This window comes from Ochotona princeps, chromosome 21 (assembly GCF_030435755.1).
Source record: "Ochotona princeps isolate mOchPri1 chromosome 21, mOchPri1.hap1, whole genome shotgun sequence".
Taxonomy (NCBI): domain Eukaryota; kingdom Metazoa; phylum Chordata; class Mammalia; order Lagomorpha; family Ochotonidae; genus Ochotona; species Ochotona princeps.
The window spans coordinates 21,708,173-21,729,661 of NC_080852.1; the positions used below are offsets into that span (position 1 = coordinate 21,708,173).

The 21,489-nt window shown below is 40.1% G+C and overlaps 1 protein-coding gene and 1 non-coding gene across 12 annotated transcripts in view; both read left to right on the forward strand.

Annotated features, from left to right (window-relative positions):
* ERC2 (ELKS/RAB6-interacting/CAST family member 2) overlaps positions 1 to 21,489 on the forward strand; it is an 899,314-nt gene that overhangs the window by 287,844 nt on the left and 589,981 nt on the right. For 8 of the 11 annotated variants that reach the window (XR_009247350.1, XR_009247349.1, XM_058678726.1 and 5 more), the window contains 2 exons: positions 13,276 to 13,350; positions 16,294 to 16,335. Coding sequence is in view for 8 of the 11 variants with exons in the window: in XM_058678726.1 (XP_058534709.1) it covers positions 13,276 to 13,350; positions 16,294 to 16,335 (117 nt within the window). In the remaining 3 variants the exon portion in view is untranslated. The remainder of the gene's footprint in view (positions 1 to 13,275; positions 13,351 to 16,293; positions 16,336 to 21,489) is intronic. The other 3 variants (XR_009247351.1, XM_058678727.1, XM_058678729.1) reach the window with 1 other exon arrangement.
* LOC118760345 (U6 spliceosomal RNA) lies at positions 17,296 to 17,397 on the forward strand. The gene has a single exon (XR_004996731.1). It is a non-coding gene; the product is annotated as a U6 spliceosomal RNA (small nuclear RNA).

Sequence of the window (21,489 nt, forward strand, 5' to 3'; positions counted from 1 at the left end):
CTGCCCATCCAGCTCCCTGCTTGTGGCCTGGGACAGCAGTTGAAGATGGCCCAAGTGTTTGGGAGCTTGCACCCGCGTGGGAGACCCGAGAGAACTCCTGGCTCCTGGCTTTAGATTGGCTCAGCACCGGCCGTTGTGCTCACTTGGGGAGTAAACCATCGGAAGGAAGATCTTCCTCTCTGTTTCTCCTCTATGCATATCTGCCTTTCCAATAAAAATAAATAAATCTTTAAAAAAAATAACTAAAGGTCCTAGAAATTTAATTATGGCAATACAGTATTATTCAGATTGACTAAGAAACAGGGGTGGTCTTTTAGACGAGATCGGGCGCGTTCAGGGTGGTATGGCCATAGAGGGGTGGTCTTTTAAATATTTCAGGAGTATTAACAAGTACTAATAAGGAGTACTAAGAAGGAACCACATTGGGACTTAAGGTGAATGCTGATGATTTCCCATTGAGAATTTCTCATAATTGCATCATTTGATGAAAATAACATTAAAGTAGCAAAGGATTCTTTGAGGAAGCTCTCCTGATCATTTTTCTACTAATGCTTGGCTGACTTTCAAAACGCTCACAGTAAGCATTTGTGGACATTCTTTGAACCTCTGGAAAGTTCGCCATCCAGCTGTCTTGGCATCCCAAATAACTTCTGCCATAACTATTGTTCTTGTCTAGTCTGCTCTTTGACTGCACTCAGTAGCCTTTGCTTTGATCATGTTGGTCTTCAGGATCATAGCTGTAAAGTCTTGTCTCATCTCGTGCTACAGTTCTTCAAAGGACATGTATTAGGATCTTGATCTGCTTGTGTAAAGTATCCATGAAGGGCTCTGTTCTTGTCTGTAGATGATAAAACACGATAGTTTTGTAACACATGGAGCAGAAAGGTTGCTCCACTGTTATTTTAAAGTCAGGATGGTGTCAGCTGAGCCAATGAGATAGCCACAGTTTTACCCATTGTTTCTGTCATTCATCATTGGTCTTTGTTAATTAGAGCATGAACCAGATTACTTTTTCCTCACAAATTGTTGTAGATAGTGTGCTGCTACAAACTCCATCTTCAACATCATCTTATTCCTTCTCAAAATGAGCAGTCTATTTGCGAACTGCTGACTTTTCATTGTGGAAATTTTCCCCATAAATGTTTTCATACAACATCAGTAATTTCACCCTTCTTGCACCTAAACTTTGCCGTGAACTGAATATTTGTTCTGCTTCAATTTTAGCAGAATTTGTGTTGTTCTAATAGTTTTTTTCCAAACTGATCTTTCTTTTTAGTATATCAAACTAAATCCTATTCAGACATGTTATATAAGGTAGTATGAGTTCATTTTGCTACAAAAATTTTGAAATCCATGCGTAGTTATCTCAAAATACATGCATAGTTTTTTATATATATTTTTAATAAAGCTTGTGAAAATTCCTCACATAATGTGATCTATTTGTAGGTTGTAGAAATAAAAGTTGGGCATATTTGGTTGGGACATTATTCTGCTTACTGTAGTCTAACTTTTGGATCTCAAAGACTTACATACCTCCTAAATAATTTTTTCCCTATATCTTATTGTCTCCTTGTGTTTTAGCATCTGTTCATCAACTCAAAATCCAGAATTTTCCTAAAAATAATCTGGTCAAAAATTCCCAAATTTTAAAATGATTATGTGTGTATTCATGATGTTGTAGGTACATTCCATTAAGCACAACTCCTTGGGATATAATTCTGTTGTATCAGTGACTTTGTTAAACTAAAGAAGCAATCTACTCCCAATAGGTCATAGTGGGGCTAGTGTAGATTATAGCTAGATGCTTCAGTTCAAACAGGAGCGTTTACAAATGGAATCATTGGCTCAATACCGTTTTGAAATCCAATTGGAAAAGTCCAATAAGTTTCAAGCACTACTAAAAATGTTCTATGGTTCTTTGTTCCACACCTCTAGCAAAGCTTCAGGCATGCAGTATTTCTAGGCATTCTCTCCAGCAACTATTGACCATTTTTTTTCATTTCTGCCTTTTTGAATCTTCTTGAGATTTTTGATGGTGGCCTGCTGTGTGATCAGTGTTTTAGATTTTCTGCAGAATTTTGAGATAGAAGTCTGTCCAAAGTGCAGTGTGGTTATCTATTAATGCAGGCTCATTAATTATGTTGTTGAAATAGTGTATTATATTCAGTGTCGCATCTGTGAAAGATAAAGAAGGATGTTGTTATTGAAAAGTAGTATTTTTTGTAACCCCTAATTCTTGTCCCATTTCTTTGGTGTTCGCCCTTTTTAGTGTTAGTGTGAATACTTGTACCTGGCCATTGTTATTGAGATTCGTTTCTTTAACTGTTCAAGTTTCAAAGAAAAGAGTGGGAGATAAAAGTGTGAATCAAAGGAGGATCAGAAGGATAATTGATAAGAGAAGCTAGTCAAGGTGTGAACTTTACTGTCAAATCAAAAGTGAGTGGTGAAGCAGGATATATGCATGATGGCTAGGAACAGAGACCTGTGAGTTATACTGCTTGGGTAAAAGAAATCCCTCCAGTGTTAATCAGAACAACTTATTTATGACTTTTAAAAAAGATTTATTGATTTTTATTGGAAAGGCAGATATGCAGAGAGGAGATAAAGAGAGAAAGATCTTCCATCCACTGATTTATCCCCCAAGTGGCCGCAATGGCTGGAGCTGCGCAGGTCTGAAGCCAGGAGCTTCTTCTGGGTCTCCCACATGGCTATAGAGTCCCAAGGCTTTTGGCCATCCTCTACTGCTTTCCCAGGCCACAAGCAAGGAGCTGGATGGGAAGTGGAGCAGCCGGGGTACAAACCAGCACCCGTATGCGATCCTGGCGCTTGCAAGGCGAGAACTTTAGCCACTAGGCTATTGTGCTCAGTCCTCTGTTTCTGTTTCTTATGTTGAAAAATGATATTAACAGTGGTGCTTACCTAAGGAGTTTATTTTGAAGATTAAGCACATTGATATTTTTAAAGTACTTAGCAGACTCTTAGAACATAGTAATATATAAATGACTGTTAGCTATTATCATCCCTGTGATCAGACTCTTTGTGATCAGATGTACAGTATCACTTTAAGTTTACAAGTACAATATAAGAGCACTAGTATGTGAGGATATGGTATATAGACTAGTTCGAAAGTTGAGTAAGGAAGTTCCTGTGGTATATTTGAAATCTACAGCTGCATAGCAAATTATCTGAAATATTTAATGGTTCTACATGAGGAACATTTGCTATCTCATAGGTTATGTGGGTCTGGAATTTGGGAGTTGCTTAGCTGGGTAGTCATGTTCCTGAATACACCCTGAGGTTGCAACTCTTGGGCAAGGCTGTGGCCATGTGGACGCTTGATTGGAACTAAATGAGATGCTGTCACAGAGTTCATTCATGCAGTTGGTGGCAGATGCCTCATTTCATGTTGTCAGGCCTATCTATAGGATGAATTTGATATCTTCAGGACAGGGCAGCTGGCTTCTGCCCAAGGGAGAGATTAAAGAACGTGAGCTAGAAGAAAACCATGATGCCTGTATATTCAAACTTCAGAAGTCACATATGTTTGTTAAGAGTGAATTACTGAGTTTAGTCCATAGTGGGAAAACATAGTTAGGCTTTACTTTGCAGAAGGAGTGTTAAAGATATGCGGAGATGCTTTAAACTACCACCTGAGGAATACAGGTGCTTTTTTTAAAAAAAATATTTTATGTTATTTATTTTAAAGGCAGAGTGACAAAGAGAAAGGGAATGACAGGGAGGAAAAGATATCTTTCATCTGCTGGTTCACATCCCAAATGGCCGGGGGTTGATCAGGCCAAAACCCAGAGGCTGGAAATTCATCCTGTCACCTACCTGGGTGGCAGGGACCCAATCACTGGAGCATTCACTCACTGCTTACCTGGATGCATTTGCCGTGAGCTAGATTGGAAGCAGAGCAGCTTTCACTCAAGCTAGAACTCCATTAATGGATGCTGGCATTGCTGGCATGGTAGGTGGCATACCACTGGCTGCAGGAATACATTTTTTTCCTTGAGATTGCTAAGATGGGTATTGAAGATGTCCTAGCCGAGGGGTTTGCAAACCTTTCTGCAAAGGGCCCAGTAGTGCGTATTTTCATATTTGTTGGCTGAAAGCTCTCTGTCTTGATGACTTAACTCCAATCTCGAGGCATGAAAGCAGCCACCATCGATATGTAAATGAATGAGCACTGCAGTGTTCCAACAACCCTTTAATTTCCTAAACACTAGATCGGCAGAATATGGCCTACGAATTATAGTTTGGGAATCCCTGAAGACAGAATAAGTGATGGAAAATTATTCCAAGCAGAAAGAACAGCCTGTTTCATAATGAAGAGTGTTTTTGTGCATTTAAGACCCTTAAAATAGAGTTGAATCTACCATCCGCTAACACTGTGTGCAGGGAGACTTATTGAAACATTGTGATTAAAAACAAAAGTAGGTCATACTTATCACACATACAAATTTTAAAAACATAAGTGTTGAGGTAAGAATAAAAATGCAAAAAAAAAAAAAAAAAAGACAGTTGTGTCATATGGATAGGTAGTTTTTCTCTAAATTAAAAGATAGTGCACCGGGCCTTGTGTGGTAGCCAGGTGGCTAAAGGTCTAGCCTCGCATGCGCCAGGATCCCATATGTGTTCTGGTTCCAATCCTGGCAGCCCCGTTTCCTATCCACCTCCCTGCTTGTGACCTGGGAAAGGGGTAAGAGACTGCCCAAAGCCTTGGGACCCTGTATTCACGTGGTAGACCCGAAAGCGACTCCAGATTCCTGGCTTCACATTGGCTCTGCCATGGCCTTTGCATCCGCTTGGGGAGTGAATCAGTGGATGGATGAACTTCCTTTCTGTCTCTCCTCCTCTCTGTATATCTGACTGTCCAATAAAAATTTAAAAAAAATTAAAGATAATGCATAGGCAGGGCTGGAGTGTCCCATCGCAGATTGCCTGGGTTCGATGCCTGGCTCCAGACTCCAGCTCCCTGCTGCTAGAGCCCCTGGGTGACAGTGGGGATGGTACGATGGACTGAGTCTCTGCTACCTGGATTGAGCTCCAATTCCCAGGCTTCTGGAGAATGAACCAGCGGATGGGAGTGCACACTCTCTCTCTCGTTTCTTTCTGTCACGTTGTCTTCAAGTTGCCTCCCCAGTGAAGAAATGTTAAAAATGAAGTACTGTTCGTTGTTGGCTTTCTACTAGTTATGTGGGTACACATATGCAATAGAGATAAAAAAATCTCTGTGAGAAAGATAGTCACCCACTTTAAGATGATGGTTGCTGGGTCTGGTGCTGTGGCAGAGTTGTCTCCTGCAGTGTTGGCATTCCATATGGGTGCCGATTCGAGTCCTGGCTGCTCTACTTTCAGTCCAGCTCCCTTTGATTTTGCCTCGGAAAGCAGTGGAGGATGGCACAAGTGCTTGTGCCCCTGTATCTGATGTGAGATGCCATGAAGAAGCGCTGGGCTCCAGGCTACAGCCTGGATCTTTGTGTCCATTTGGGGAGTGAACCAGTGGATGGAAGACCTTTCCCTCTGTCTCTGTTTCTTTGTCTCTGCTAGTACCTCTGTATCTCAAATAAATGAATAAATATCTTTTATTTTTTTTAAAGATTTATTCATTTTTTTATTACAGCCAGATATACACAGAGGAGGAGAGACAGAGAGGAAGATCCTCCGTCCGATGATTCACTCCCCAAGTGAGCCGCAATGGGCCGATGCGTGCCGATCCGATGCCGGGAACCTGGAACCTCCTCCGGGTCTCCCACGCGGGTGCAGTGTTCCAATGCATTGGGCCGAACTCAACTGCTTTCCCAGGCCACAAGCAGGGAGCTGGATGGGAAGTGGAGCCGCCGGGACTAGAACCGGCGACCATATGGGATCCCGGGGCTTTCAAGGTGAGGACTTTAGCCGCTAGGCCACGCCGCCGGGCCCCAATAAATATCTTTTAGAGAGAAAAAAAGAGATGGTGATGGTCGCGCTCTTAAACAAGAAGGAAGAGAGGGCATGGTTGTGGGGGCTTCAGCAATTTCTATTATGTCTGTGTCTTAAAATTACATAGTTGTCATAACATGTACATGGCAGGAAATGTATCATCTTCGCCATTTTTAAGCACACAGCTGAGAAGTGTTACTTATCGTCACGTTGTTTGCAGCTGTTCTCTAGATCATTTTCATTTGGAGAACTGAAGCTCGATACTCACTAAACCACCACTGTCCATTTTTCTCTGTTCCCTCTCTCTAGAAGCTAGCATTCCAATTCCTGTTTCTATGAGTTTGACCGTTTTAGAATATCGATGTAAGTGGTGTCACCCAGGTTTGTGTTTTGTTCGACTTAGCAAATTTACCCACATCCTAGCAAGTGCTGAAATGTTCTGAATTAAAGTTGAATGATACACTTAAATAAGAGAATGTTGGACTTGCTGAAGGATTATACTGTTGTAATAATATGGGGGAAAATAGTGGGGTGGAGAAGTGGAGGGGGGAATCCTTATACCTACAAAACTGTATCATGGAAAATAATAAAAAAAAACCCAGTATTTTCTCAAAAAGGCTGAATTATCGTTTATTGAATAAAATGTGCAGCATTTTATGCATCTATTCATCTGCAGATGAATATATGGGATGCCTCTGCTGTTGTGAAAATGCTGGTACAAAGTTGTATGTGCAGTTCTAAAGCAGAGATTTGGCAAAAAAAAAAAAAAAAAATGGCCAGTTAAACAGCACACTGTGCCATTACAGCAGCCTGAGCATCTCATCTCCTGTGTTCATACAGCATATTCCAGACAGGCTTCTGTGCATGCTTTCCAGCAAAACAGTTCTCATTAAGGTTTTCAATGACTGCCTGCAGCTAAGTCTGGCAGCCAGTTCTCTGGCCTCACGCTGTTGACTTCTGAGCAGTGACCGACACTGGCCACCATCTTCCCTGGGTATCCAGGAGATCACATTCTCTATCCTCTTCCTGTCTTGTCGGTTGCTCCTTCTCAGCTGTCTTTACTGCTTCCTCTTCATGTCTGAGGTTCTTTAATATTGGAGTACCTTGGGATCAGTTTTCTCTCCTCCTCTCTCTCTGCTCAGTCTCTGCTGTCTGTCCTCTCGGGTCATGGATTTACTATTTGTAAATGTGATTCTTCTTCCTTTGAAATCTGGGCATATCCATTTGGCTGCCTACTCAACATCTCCACTTGCATGTCTAATAGCACCAAAAAGTTAACATCTGTGAACCCACATTCTTGATTCCATAACTCCCACCTTTCCTCCCAGGCTTGATTATCCACCTACATGCTCTCTTATTTGGGCTGCAAGTCTTAGAGTAGTCCTTTTCTTCTCTCTGTAGTTCTCAGGCAGTCTGTCAGGAGCATATTCAGATTCACATCCTTCTTGTTGCCTCCTCTCTGCCTCCCTGGTTTAAGGCTCTAGCATTCCTTGTTCAGGTTATTCCAGTTGCCTCCAGTGAGTTGCTGTCTTTCTGTCCTCCCCACCAACACTCTGCAACCATACTCTACTCTAAAACATGCTTTGCTTTCGATCAAACCTTCCAATGGCTTTATGTGCTCCCAAGAGTAAAGCCAGCATTTTCACAATGAACTGCAATCACAGGGCCCAGGCTCTGTCCTGCCTCACCCCTGGACTCCTTTAACCCCTGTGGTTTCCCACATTCCTGCTTGCAACCCCAGTCACAGACTTTGCATGTTCTGTTCCCTTTCCCTGGAATGGATACAGGATATGTTCCCTCATCCCATTTAGACTTTCATCCAACTCTGGCCTTTTCATGAAGCGTTCCTGAATACCCCAGTTTAAAAATCACAATTAATTGCCTCCTCCTTACTATATTGTCTTCCAATTTTGTGATTTTCCATTAGAACGTTTATACCCAACTATTGTTCACCCTATTTGAATCTTTGAAGAAAAAAAGACAGTAAGGGATGGTGTATTTATCTGTTTAGATAGCTGCCATATCTCTCTGTCCCCTGTGTCAGATTTGAATATCTAAATCTGCTGTACCTTAAGACTGATGTGAGTTGAGATTATGGTGTTACTTCCCTGTTGATTTTTGCAATTCATTTTGCTCCATTAGAGTGGCAATTTCAAAACATGGTTTTGGGGCTGGCAGGTTAAGCCACCACCTGCGATGATATCATCCCATAGATGGGTGCCATTTCAAGTCCTGTCAGCTCCATTTCATGGCGAATGCCCTGGGAAGGCAGCAGAAGATAGGCCAAGTGCTTGGATTGCTGCATTCATGTGGGAGACCTTAAAGATGCTCTTTGGTCCTGCCTCATTCCTGGCCCACCCCTGTTCCTGGTGACCATTTGGGTAGTGAACCAGCATATGGAAGGCTTCTCTCTCTCTTTGCCTTTGCCTCTCCTTCTCCCTCTCTGTACCTCAGCCTTTCAAGTAAAAATAAAATAATATTACAAAAAAAAATTACTGGCTTCAAGTTTGACACTCTTTGCTTCAGTCAGTAAAACATGGCAGATACGATGCTGTGTGGCTATCAAAGTCAGGTAATGAAAGCTCATTCCGTCTGCTTATATGCTAGTGACCTTGATTTTACGGTTTTTGCAAATGCGAGAGATTGGGTTGCTCTGAGGCCGGCATACTTTGAGGAATCTCAAGCCACATGGAGAAGCCACATGAAGAGGCTATCTCACCTTAGTGCTCATCTAGCCAAAACATCAGACATAGGCATGAAAGTGCCACCCTCACAGTAGACCCAGCAGTACCCAGGGTTGAACCTTCCATTCCATAGATTTGAGCCATCTCTATGTGTTATGAATTCCTGAGTTAGAATACATGAGGGTGCTGAAGTGGTTTCTCAAGACTAAGTTTGGGGGTGATTTGTTACACAAAAATAAACTTCCAGAACTATGATGTGAAGAGGTCAGATAAAAATAGTAATCACCTTTAGAAAAAATTTTTTGAGGCAAGTTTTTTTAAAGTTCTTTTTTGTCTATTGGAGAAAGAATGTGTTATATGTGAATGTTATTCAGCCAGGTTCTCCTTGGAAAATGATATTCAAGCAGATTATTTTACTAGAGACTGTAGACTCTCATAAATTGCCAAAAAAAATGTCATCCTGATGAGCCTCTTGAGATTGCATGCTCAAAAAACCTTCCTTTTTGCTAGATTTCTATGATGACCAGCTGAAGGAACTGGCGATTTTAGACCAAATGTGGTCAACTAAGTCATGAAACTATAGGATAATAGCCTAGAGCTCAAGGGCTCTTGATGATACTAGTTTTTTTTTTAACAAATTTTTTTTTTCTTTCTTATGTTTAAAACTGACAGTGGGGATAACTAAAGCTACCATCCAGGGGTCAGCTTCTCAGAGTCAGGTATCTACTGAAAGTCTGGATAGTTTCCTAGCTGAAACGGCATTGAAAACCCGGAGTTGATCCTTCTGCAGATCCTGCAGGGGAAGGAGTGTGCCCAAGGCCTCTGGCCGGGCCTGAAAGCTTCTGACCTCTGTTAGTGCAATGAGGCTGGGTCAAAGGCAAGCTTCTGAGGGTGCTGAGCCAGGCCCTGAGCCAGCTGAAATGGGCCATGCCACTTGGATTGTGTCCGTTTCCAGAGGGAATCCACATTTTCCATTAGGTTCTTACAGAGATTTCTGATACTGAAAAGTTTCACTTCTACCACAGTGGACGATTTGGTTCTGTTACTGAAAAGCCATCAGAGGAAGTTACAGCTTGTCTCCACTCAGACCCTGTAGAAACACCAGAAGTTGCTGGATAGATTCATTTGTTGCATAATTAGTGCAACTCTCCTGTGATCACTCACTGTACTCTGATTAGAAAACTTTGGCAAATAACCATACGTTAATATCACTTGTGTGATCCCAAATTACCAAACAACACAGGACTCATTGGGTATAATTTTCCCTTGCAGTCAGTGCAGTAAAGTAGGCAGAGCTGGGGTCTCTGTCTATCTGACAGCTTAGAAATGGACTCCATTTTAGCCATTCAGAGGCCTTTCAAATGGTGTTTGCAGAGCTAAGGCTCCTTTATTGCCCATCAATGCTGTTTTCTTGGGACTTGGAGTCCTTCCCTTGTAGCCAACGGTAGAAAAAGAGGGAAAGTCGATGGCTATAAGGATTTTTTGTTTTTGGTGGAAGTTGAGAATGTTATTTCCCCCTGGTAGATCTTCTTTCCAACAACTTTGCACCATGGAAGAAGAACAGCACCGAGTTTCACTGAGTCCCTGCTCTCCTGCTCTTCTGCCACAATCAGAGCAAGCATTTTTTTTAAAATAATTTTAACAATTTTTTTTGTCTCAGAGATAGCTGTAGGACCTTGAGATGGCGCAGGTAGTACGGATACGTACTCCAATACTTTAGTACTTATGGTGAATCTCAGAAACCATAAAGTCAATATTGAAAAAATAGTTAGAATAAGAAAACTACAGTTACTGGGTAACTGGGAATTTTTTTGTTGTTGTTGTTAAGGAGTGATACTTATGACAAGGGCCCACTGTGAATTTTGAAATGGATTATATTGTAATAAGAGAATTTGCATAATTATAACAATGAGAAACTCTGTTTCCACTTTTACAAAACTGTTGCTACAAGTTTGGCTTTTTAATAGCACATTTGCTCTTAATAGTATTTCCTTGTTTGGCAAAAATTACAATAGCACATGCTTCTACTCTGTGGCTTTTATTTTCACTGTCTTGCTTAGCTGATTCTTGATTATTTTTATTCTTTTATACACACCTAATCTCTCTCCTCAAAGCCTCTTATGCATTTATTCTTTTTTTTTTAAAGATTTTATTTTTATTACAAAGTCAGATATACTGAGAGGAGGAGAGATAGAGAGGAAGTGGAGCTGCCAGGATTAGAACCAGCAGCCATATGGGATCAAGGCGAGGACCTTAGCCACTAGGCCACGCTGCCAAGCCCTGCATTTATTCTTGATTGGAAATTAGCTGTAGTATGAAATTATCATAAGGTTTATTCTCAGATTTTTGAGCTGAATTTTGTATGCACTTGGCATCAGAACTCCCAGTCTGTGAAATGTATCTCTTCAGGTGCTTACTACAGAGAAACCCTCAGCAGGTGTACTTTCCATTTCTTGGTCTATGAGATTTCATTGGTCCAGTGAATGCTACTAATCCTCAAAGTAACATTGGAGTCTAAGTTGACCCGTCCTGACCCAACACACACACTTTTTTTGAGTTTGGAGTCCTGGTAAGACTTCCCCTGGTGGAGAACTGGCATTAGATTATTCCAACCCATGAAACTTGGGCATATTGGAAACTTATTCTGAGAATCAGTGTTACACATTAGCTATGCATGGTCACAATTAAGTCCATAAAAAACTGATTTCTTAAATTTTGAATGACATTTTAGTGTTATCTAGGATCTTTATGTTATTAGATCCATTGAATACTGAAACAGGGTGCTGTTGCTCCTCTCTTCCAGCTGTGCGTTCAGTGACATCTCATTGGTGGTTTGGGGTTGATTATGGTGGGTGCTGACCACTACAGGTCACCAGAAGCCTGTTGGACTCACCACAGAGGTTGTACTGAGGTTCAAAGGAAACAGATGTTGCCAGGGCTGTCACAGCTGCTTGTAAAAGTACCATTGTTTGCCTTCAGGGTTCCAATGTTGCCAGTTCATGGCTGTCAGGGGCTTCCATGGGACTACAGTATCTTTTTCTATTGCTCTGCTCCTAAAATCATGTCAGTAATGCTTGGCTGTATCCCTTCTGACATGTGTTAGAGGGAGAAGATGTCCTAACTGATGGGAGAACATTTTAAATACCTCTGAACCACAGATCTCAAGTTGTAGGCTGAGAAGTAGGCTTGCATAGGATTGTAGATGTGTTCCACTGATGATTTTGAGGAGAAAAATATATTCCTTAGAGACCCTAACCTTACCCCTGCCTACCCCAGTCCAAATAGCCATGGTTCTCCAAATGCTGCGCCTGGGACATGCGCTCTGAGATCTACAACCTGTGACCTAGAAGAAACAAGTAATATGGTACAAGCAACAGGTTATCAGCTGCTTGTCCTGGGTAGACCTGAATTTTATTGTGGGATTTAAGACTTCTGACAATTTTTACATTAATATAACCTGTCTTTATGAAATGATGATAGTAGGCGATGAGGTAGGCATAGAGCTAATTTTAAGTGCTCTTGCTTAGAAAAAGCTGGACACTTTATTGGTCTTCTTTTTCCAAGTATTTTGTTAGGGGGTCTGTTTAGGTTTATTTGTTTAATTTAAATATTCATGGTCCAGTGATTCGAAAGGCTAGAACTAACTACTCCATGTTGACTCTGATTTCATTTTTCTTGAAACGGAAATAAGCCTTTGTGTAATCACCCTGTAGATGACTTGTACCAGAGTACCAGCAGCCTGTACCAGCAGCCTGCATGCGTGTGAGCCCTCTGGTTTACTCCTGCCAATGCCTGCTCTCATAAAACTGTTGATAGTTATTAAGAAAATCTGTGTCTGAAAGGAACAAGCCCATCTTTCTCTCTTCGTCCAGCACAACTTTCCAAAGTCTTACTGGAACTGTTTTTCTGAGAAGAGGCATAAAAAAAAATGAGCCTTCAAGCTTAAAATTGTAATTAGGCAATTCACTTTTTATCTAAAGAAATGTTCATCATTATTCCAGGAGTTCTTGGGGCCACATCTGGTTTCAGCCATATTCGTCTCTTTTCTAACTTTGCAGATATTAACGCCAGTTTTAATATCTTGGCACCATAAATGCATAAATGTATCATCCACAGATGTGGTTTTAGGATTGAAACTGTAAATTTGCAAGCAAGAGATTCACAGGATTTTATCGTATCATCCCAAAAAGTGTCACAGTTGTGCTAAAATGGTTTTAAATTGCTCATTTCAAACCTGCCTCGGTAGCAAAGTGCCATGCGTGCAGCAGCTTTGCAACCACGTTAGTCATTTTCTCTGCTCCGTTTCCTGGCTGTATTTGTATTGGGAGCACAGAGTAATGTAATTTAGTAAATTATGATTTGATGGCTGGGCATCAGCCCCAGTGTTGAACAGTATTTGGACTATGATTACTTGCTGGCTTTGTCACAGTTGACATTAATTATTGATGGAAGTTTCAGAAATAGCGCATGTGCCAAGAGCTTTTCACCGGAACGCAGGCTCCAGGCAGGAGGGATGCTAAAGAGTGTGGGGGCAGAGGCACCTGTGGCTTGTTTATGTCTGTGCACAGGGAACCTGGACGCAGTGGGCTGTGTGGTACCCGCATGAAGGGCATGGTGTAGCGGAAGGATGAACCGTCAGACTTATTTCTATCGTGTTCCTCCCCAGGAATTGCATCGAAGAAGCCAACTCCAGCCGGAGCCAGCCAAGACGAAGGCTCTCCAGACTGTCATTGAAATGAAGGTAGGAGCTGTACACAATTGTCCAAACAGCTGTGTCCTCGAGTTTGCTATAACTTGAGGGTGCCTAACATAAACGTGTGAAAGGAAGCTTGTTTTTCCTCTGGTTACTCCGGTGGGTGCTTTGTGCTGGATCTTTTTGCCTTCCTGGGTGCAATTTATTGGCCCTTTAATTAGGCTCCCTTTCCTGGGCAGTTAGAAAACAGGGCTCAAGTAGCTGGACTCGGAAAAGAGCTGGGTTCATTTCCAGAGCAGGGCCAGTACATTTAACCCTCTGGGAGGCTTTTGTGTGTGCTTGAAAAGTAGATTTCTAAAGCTGGAATATTTTTTTGGTTTTCTATTTGCATGATAATGAAGACACCTGGGGAAGCTAAAATTTGACAAAGGGACATTTTATATGCAGGGAAGTTGTTAAAGAATTAAAAGTATGTTATTAGCAAAATCTACTTTTTAAAGAGTAGTACTTTGTGTTGTCTTCCTGTGTTTGCTTGTAATCAGGTCTGGAAGGAATAATCATTTATTTACAGCACCTCACAAACTATCCTATTTAGTTGTGGAAGTATACAGACACACTATTTAAAGGAATACAAAAGTCCTTCTGGGTGGGCTTAGGGCATTTAAAGAGGATGGCCACGATATGACCTATGATTGGAAAAAATGGATCTAAATGAAATTTAATTGTTTTGGCAGTATCTGGAAGTATTTTTATTTCTAGTTTTTGCCTGAAGGAAGTAAATCATGAAGTATTTCTTAGGGATAAATATTTCTAGGTTTGAATTGTTTCAGTGAGGAAAAAAAATCATAATGAAGATGTTTGCGGTCTGCAGATTTCACACTTGAGCTGAACACTGGGAGAGTTTTCTGGTCACCATCAGCCTACAAAAGGATTCTGAGGCTTGCTGATAGGATAATGATTTTTCTGTTTTTCTCGCTGCACAGGATTTTGAATTGTCTGCCAAAATAGTCCCAACTCCTAGGGAAAAAGAAACTAATATGAGCTATTGAGTTTCTGGCATACACAATTCTGGCTCAGAATTCTTTCTTTTTTTTTTTCCCCTAGTCAATGACAGTGTCTTCATCCAAGTGGATTTTTGTGGAAGTAATGCAGAACATTGGCTTTAAAATGATATGCCCCTTCTTGCTGCCCTCCCCCGCCCCCAACAAGATTGCAGGAGTCAAGCTACTGATAATGTATTTGCGGTACACTGATTTGAAAAATACTGCAGAAAGGAAAAAATGCCTATCAGTTGTTTGGAATCGGTGTAACTTGAACTTATTTTGAAAAAAACTTAACATTCTACACATGGGCAGTAATGATTCATAATTAAGATTTTATTCTCACTTCACATTTTAAGCTTCACGTGAAAGCTTTCAAAAAGAGAAAAATAACAGCAGACCAAAATACTTGCATTAGTATCATTATTATGATTGCTACTATTATTATCATTTTGCAAAACGTGGTTCAGTCTCCCTTCGGTCCTCTTTCATGCCCACCTTGCTAGCCCTCCGTCAACATAAACAGAAATGGAGAGAATACACACACACATACACACTCCATTTCCAAGTGATTAGAAAAAGAAAAAGGTGTGACTGTGTTTTGAAAATGTTTGGGGAAGCTAGAAGAGACATGTTTCCTAGTATGGTGGCTTTTTTCTTGATAAACATGTCTATTCCAAGACAACTGGTGCTTTTTGGTGACTTGTTGAAGTATATATATATATATTTTTTTTCTACTGGTTTACTGTTGTTGCCATTGTGTTTTATAAAATAAATGAAAAGCAAAATACTCATTAGGATAAGAATGTGGGAAGACATAAAACATGATTTTGAAGAGCAAATTCATCTCTATGTAAATGAAAGTATTTAAAGTTTGTGAAAAATGGAATTAAAAGGTAAATTTTAGAACAAAATATTTTTGGAATCCATGCATATTATAGGTAATCAAAAAGTTCATGGGAAATCTGTGTTGTGGATTTTAAAAAGCTTTTGAGTATCAAAATAATCATCTTTTAATTTCCACTTTATGTGAGCCTTTTGAAGCCCTCTCCTACTGTCAGTAAAGTAAGCCTGGAACTTTTCTTTTACCAATGCAAAAGTATCATTGGAGGCTGACCTGCAGGTGTCAGAACATATTTGAAGAGTGCATTAAATCAACATATTTGTTTAGGGAACTGAGCCTGCATTTTTCTCTTATTGTTTTAGAAGATATCTGTTCATTGGTGAAATCACTGCCTTCTGTTTTGTCAGTGGGGAAGTCTGAGTCCCCTTAGCTTCTGTGCTCAGCACACCTAAATTAAGTTACAGAGGCAGCTGGTCGAGGTTCATGTCCTCAGCCCTGGGTGTTGCTTGTGGCGGAGATTGTGATCTCATCCAGTTCTGTTCATGCATTATACGCCTGTGAAACTGGAGGGCACATTGGAAACCCCCATTGTACAAGCTTCAGAGCTGACTACCAAATAAAAATGACCCTTCACCTGGCAGGTGAAGCTTGAGGCCATGTCTCAGCTTTGGGTACACATTAGTGTCATCCAGGGCCCTGGCAAGATCTGGAGTTAAGCAAACTTCATTAGAATAAATTGGCCCTATAGTTTCAGGAGCTGACATAAAGTCAGACTTGGAAGTGACCCTTGCTGGTCTCCCCTTCCTTGGAGAAACCAAGGTTGGATTTCTGAACTACCCTCCTCCTCCCTGCCCCATACACACGTTGCATTCACTGGAGAGGTGAGAAGTATAGACTGGGAGTTCTACATTTCTGTGTATGCCCAGACTTCTTGGGACAATACTGTCCCAGTGGGATGAGGGTTGGGGAAGGTTTAGGTGTGTGGCAGCTCTTCTGAAAATATCACCTACAAGGCCAGCCAGTTGAGCCTGGGGGTGAAGAAGTTGCCTCGATAATAGCAAAAGGAAGCCAAGCGTATAAAGTCATTTGTGCTTTATCTTCTTGCAGGAAGCTTCAGGTTTTAATTTTGGTCCTGATTTGGTCTGGCAGGTATGTTCCAAGTTTGCGTTCAGAACATTGCGTGTGTTTCTTGGAAAAATGAGCTTCTTGTAGATAGCACGAAACCTCATCCTTTCTTCTTTCGCTTCTGAAAATTCTTCACTGTTTTCTGCTCTGAGAACTGTCAATAGAACGGCATGCAGAAGATCTGACTTCTCTTTGTTTCTTATGTGTTCTTAACTTTATTATAAATTTGATGTGACATAATGTCCAAAAATTTCACTTTCTTGGATTCATTCATAAATGCTACCCATTTTTTTTAATCAGGAGAATGGATTATAGCAATACAGTAATTGTCAGACAGTCAGAACCATTTTTCTTTGTTAGTTATGATGTCCCAGTTCTAGAATCTAATCCAAAGTGGCTAAAGCCAAGAGGAAATTTATTGGCTCACTTAACTGGAAAAAGAAGAAGGGGTTTTACTTCAGTCACAGCTTGATCCAGGGGCTCAGGAGATATTAGCAGATCCCATTTTCTCTCCTTCTATCACTTATCTTGGCTTCCTTTGCCTGAGCTCCATTTCCAGACAGATTGTTCTTGCCTGTCTGAAAAAGATGGCTATGGTAGTTCCAACGATCATAGAAGAAAGGGCTATGCTGTTGTTTTTTTTTTTTTTAAATATAAAATCCCAATCAATTCTACAGCCATGATATATTCATTGAGAAAGAGCACAGAACTTCACTCCAAATGTAACAGCCCAGGTTGCCAAGACAGCGTGCTGAACTCCCCAGTTCTTATATGCTCCATGTGTTACATGATACCCATTCTTGGAGAAAAGCAACTATCTGTGAACACAGCAGAAATGGTCAGATTTTTGGGAAAATTGATCAGGTAGGGTAACTGTGGGGGAGCTAGTGTTTCTGTGAACAATGCAGAAAATAAACTGTGATGAACTGAAGTGAATGAAGAAGCCAGGGGCATAATGTTCTTTTGCACATTGAAGTACGGATTGTGCTAGCTTCAGCAGCACGTATGCTAAACTACAGTACAGAGAAGATTAGCATGGCCCCTGTACATGGATGGCAAATTGAAATGAGGATTGTCGATATTTAACTTTCTAGTCACTTGATTTACCATGTTACTTTTATGCTATGAATGGTTTGTCTGTTTTTTTTTTTTTAATTAATTTATTTGTTTGAAAGTCAGAGAGAGGAACAGAGACAGAGGCCTTCTATCTACTGGTACACTTCTCCAATTACTGTGATGCCTGGGACTGGGCCTGGCCAAAATCAGGAGCCCGGAGCTTCTGCCAGGTTTCCCACAATTTGTTCCATCTTTTGCTACTTTCCCAGATGTATTAGCAGAGAGCTGTGTTAGAAATAGAGCAGCCAGGGTATAAACCAGCACCTAAGTGGAATTTCTGGACAGTGGCCTAGTATACTATGCCACAGTGCTGGCCTTGAGTTTTTTTCATTGGAATTCATTTATAAGGAATGCAATACTGGGCTTGGTTAAGTTGCTGAAGCCTGGTCATATGCAAGAATATGGCTTTGCATTCAGGTGAAACTTCAATGGGGAGGTTGATTTTTGTTATTAAAGTTAAAGACTACACCTTATTTAGTGCCTAGGCCGATGCCTGCTCTTTTGTATGGAGTTGGCCTGCAGTTGCATTGTTTACCATAAGAATATCTTGATGTTTGGTCAAATTCACGCCATTGCATTTCACTAGATATACAAGGAATGCACTAGAACTTTGTGAAGTCAAGAGTTACTACCTGGAGCTAGCACTGTGATGTAGTGGGGAAAGATAGTGCTGGCATCTCATCTGGGCACCCATTCAAGTCCTGGTTGCTCCATTTCTGATCCAGCTCCCCACTTTGGCACCTGTGAAGACAGCAGAGGATGACCCAAGTGCTTGGGACCCTGAACCCTAGGGGAGACCTCCAAGAAACTTCTTGTTTCTGGCTTAGCACTGGTCCAGTGCCAATTGTTGCACCCACTTGGTGAATTAATCAGTAGATGGGAGATCTATATCTGTCTGTCTCTCACTCTGTGCCTTTCAAATAAAATAAATCCACCTTAAAAAAAAACAAAAACAAGACAGCAACAACAACAAAATGAGTTACTATGTGGCAACTTCTTCAAGGTCACATAGCTAGGAAAGGCAGGAATTCAGATCCAAATTGTGGGTATTGAACACAGCCCAGGATTCCTCATGAATTTACTGGAAGTCCTCTCAACTATGTAAACAATATTAAAAAGAAAATAAAAAATGTTCTAAGGAGTCTTACCCTGAATGTTTTGTTGTTGTTGTTGTTAACAGTGTGGACTAATAACTTATTTGAATTTGCAAAGTCTTGGATTTTTCATGTTCAGTATCCATTTATGAGACCCAAATTATCCTTTAACTTACTGTTTTCTTGAAGAATTTGTTAATCTTCTTATCTTTCAACTTGAAGAAAAATTTTAAACTTTTTTTTTGTTTTCCTCAAATGGGGAGTGGTAGTGAGGCAGTTGGTTTTAAGCGATGCCCAGAAAATGCAAAATGTTGAGTTAAATGTTATCTCTGGAATATATAAGGTTGTCATTTAGCAGCAAGTAAGATGTTTTAAAAAAATGAAATTTATGCACTTGATCTTAGCCAAAAGGCTGGGAAATGATAAAAAAAGAAAAGAAAAGAAAGAAATTTCTTGTAACATTTTTGCCCAAACTCTTCTTGCAAAATGTTTGGCTCTAAATGTCACTTAGTTGCTAGTTGATTCTTCCTGCTTTTAACCGGGTTAGTTTGTGTGAATATGACTTCTGTGATCACAAACACGGTTGTTTTCTTAGCAGCTGTTTTGTTGTTGTTGTTGTTGTTTTGCGAAGCACTGTGGTATGCCTTTCAGAAAAATTAGGTTCTCAGCTGCGAGGAACTACTAGAAGGGAGTGTGCAAGACAGGTTGAAACAGTGATGTAAAAATGGCTGCAGAGAACCTGGCTACAAGAACTCAAAGGATAGCAGATAAGAGAAAGGCAAGGAAATTGGAAGAGAGGTAGCATTTAAAAAGGAACTTGAAAGCCTGGTATGATTTTGGTTAGAGGAAATGTGGTTTACAAACAGTGGGTACTTGAACAGCCAAACAAGGAAGCTGGACAATATAAAGAGAGCCTGGGAAGGAACAGGTGGTTCCATTTAGTTACAAGGAGATTTTTGTAAGTTTAAAAAAAAAATCAAATTAAACCTTCAGAAAGTACCAGGAAAGAAATAGTAAGAATGAAAGCTTAAAGTAATGAAATAAAAAAACAAACATATACCGGATAGTAACACCGAGGTTAAAGGCTGACCTTCAGAAGATACTGATAAACTTGAAAATCTTAGAATCATGAAGAAAAAATAAACAGCACAAATAATGAGTGAAAGGGCTGCATCTCTGAAAGTCTTATTAACACTATAAGTGTGTGAGGGGGGCAAGCCTGCATATGGCTGACTCTTTATTTGGGATGTCTGTATTTGGTATTGGAATGCTGGTTTGAGGCCTGATAGTCCATTTTCAATCCAGGTTTCTGCTAATACTCTTGGAAGGCAAGAATAGTGTTCCTTGTCACCCGTGTGGGAGACCTAAAGGAGTTTTGAGTGTCTGGCTTCAGTCTGGCCCAGCTCTCCCTGGCTGTTTGTAGGTATTTAGAGAGTGAACCAGTGGATGGAAAAATCACTCTATCAGTTTTTCTGCCTTTCCCCTTCTCTTCCTCTCCTCTTATCCTCTTTCTTCCCCATTTTCCTCCTTCTCTGTTACTCTGCCTTTCAAAGAAATAATAGATTTATCATCTTTTAAATGAGAGGATTTTATCAACATTTTTATGATACAGTTGAAATTTTTGACAACTTGATAAATTCCTTTAAAAGTATAGTTTGCCAAAATTGTATGAAAATAAATAGAATTTCTGACTCATATTTTGTTTTAAAATGGGTTATATAACTGAAAATCGTACCACTTAACCCAAATGTCTAAAACTTAGACTTAACAAAAAATGCTGGCAAACTCAGATGGGTTCTTCAGTGAATCCTAGCAAATACTGGAGGAAGAAATTAAATGACTTGTATAGAAACTCTATCAGAATCGACTGAAGAGGGGGCTCATCCCGTGTTACTTTGTTAAGACAGTAAATCCATGATATTAATACCTAGCAGAGATATAACAAGAAGAGAGTACTTCAAGAAGTTTTTTAGTAGGCATTGATGTAAAATAGCCTAGCTGAATCCATGAACAATTAAATGATATAACCAAGTTGTGCTTATCTTAGGAATGTGAAGTAAAGTTAATATTTGGATAGCAATCAGTTTAATTGACCAGTAGGCTAAAGTATTACTTTAAGTTGAATATATGTAGAGAAAGCTATTTAATAGCTAAAGTATTAATGTGACATAAATATATGTAGAAAAGCTATTTGATACATGCTACGTCTATCCATTTCTGTCTACCAGTGGCTCCCTGCTCCAGTAAAACACATTTTTAATAAACTCAAATTAGAAATGGAGGTTTTCTGAGTTGACCATGAGAACTCTGCAGCAAATATCATAGTCAGTGGTAAATGGTGAATGCTTTTCAGTGTGATGTTAGAAATAAGACAAAATTTACCACCACTTATATTTAACAGTTTTTAAGAACATCATAGGTATAAGAACTAAAAAGGAAGAAATTAAACCATTCTCATGCACCATAATTTTGTGTTTAGAAAATCTGAATGAATTTATACATAAATCATTAGATGCGTATGTGAATTCAGCCAGATGGCTGGTCAGAATTTAAGACTGTACCTATGGAAGTTGGTATTCAGTCTAGCAATTAGATGCTACTTAAATTGCCCAATTTACATATTGGAGTACCTGGATTTGATACCCAGTGCAACTCTGGATTCCAGCTTCCTGTCAATGCACACCCAGGATGGCAATAAGGAAAGTTCAAGTAATTGGGATCTTGTCACTCATGTGAGAGACTGGACTGTATTCGGGGTCTGTGTTTCTGTACAGTCCAGTCCTAGTGATTGAATGCATTTAGAGAATGAGTCAACATACGGAAGCACTCTCTCTTTGCTCCCTCTCTAACTCTCAAATACATAAATAACTTTAAAAATGTTAACTCTTATTTAAAAAGGAATCCATCCTATATGTCAGTAATAAACAGTGATAAAACTGAAATTTAGAAAACACATCACATAATGATA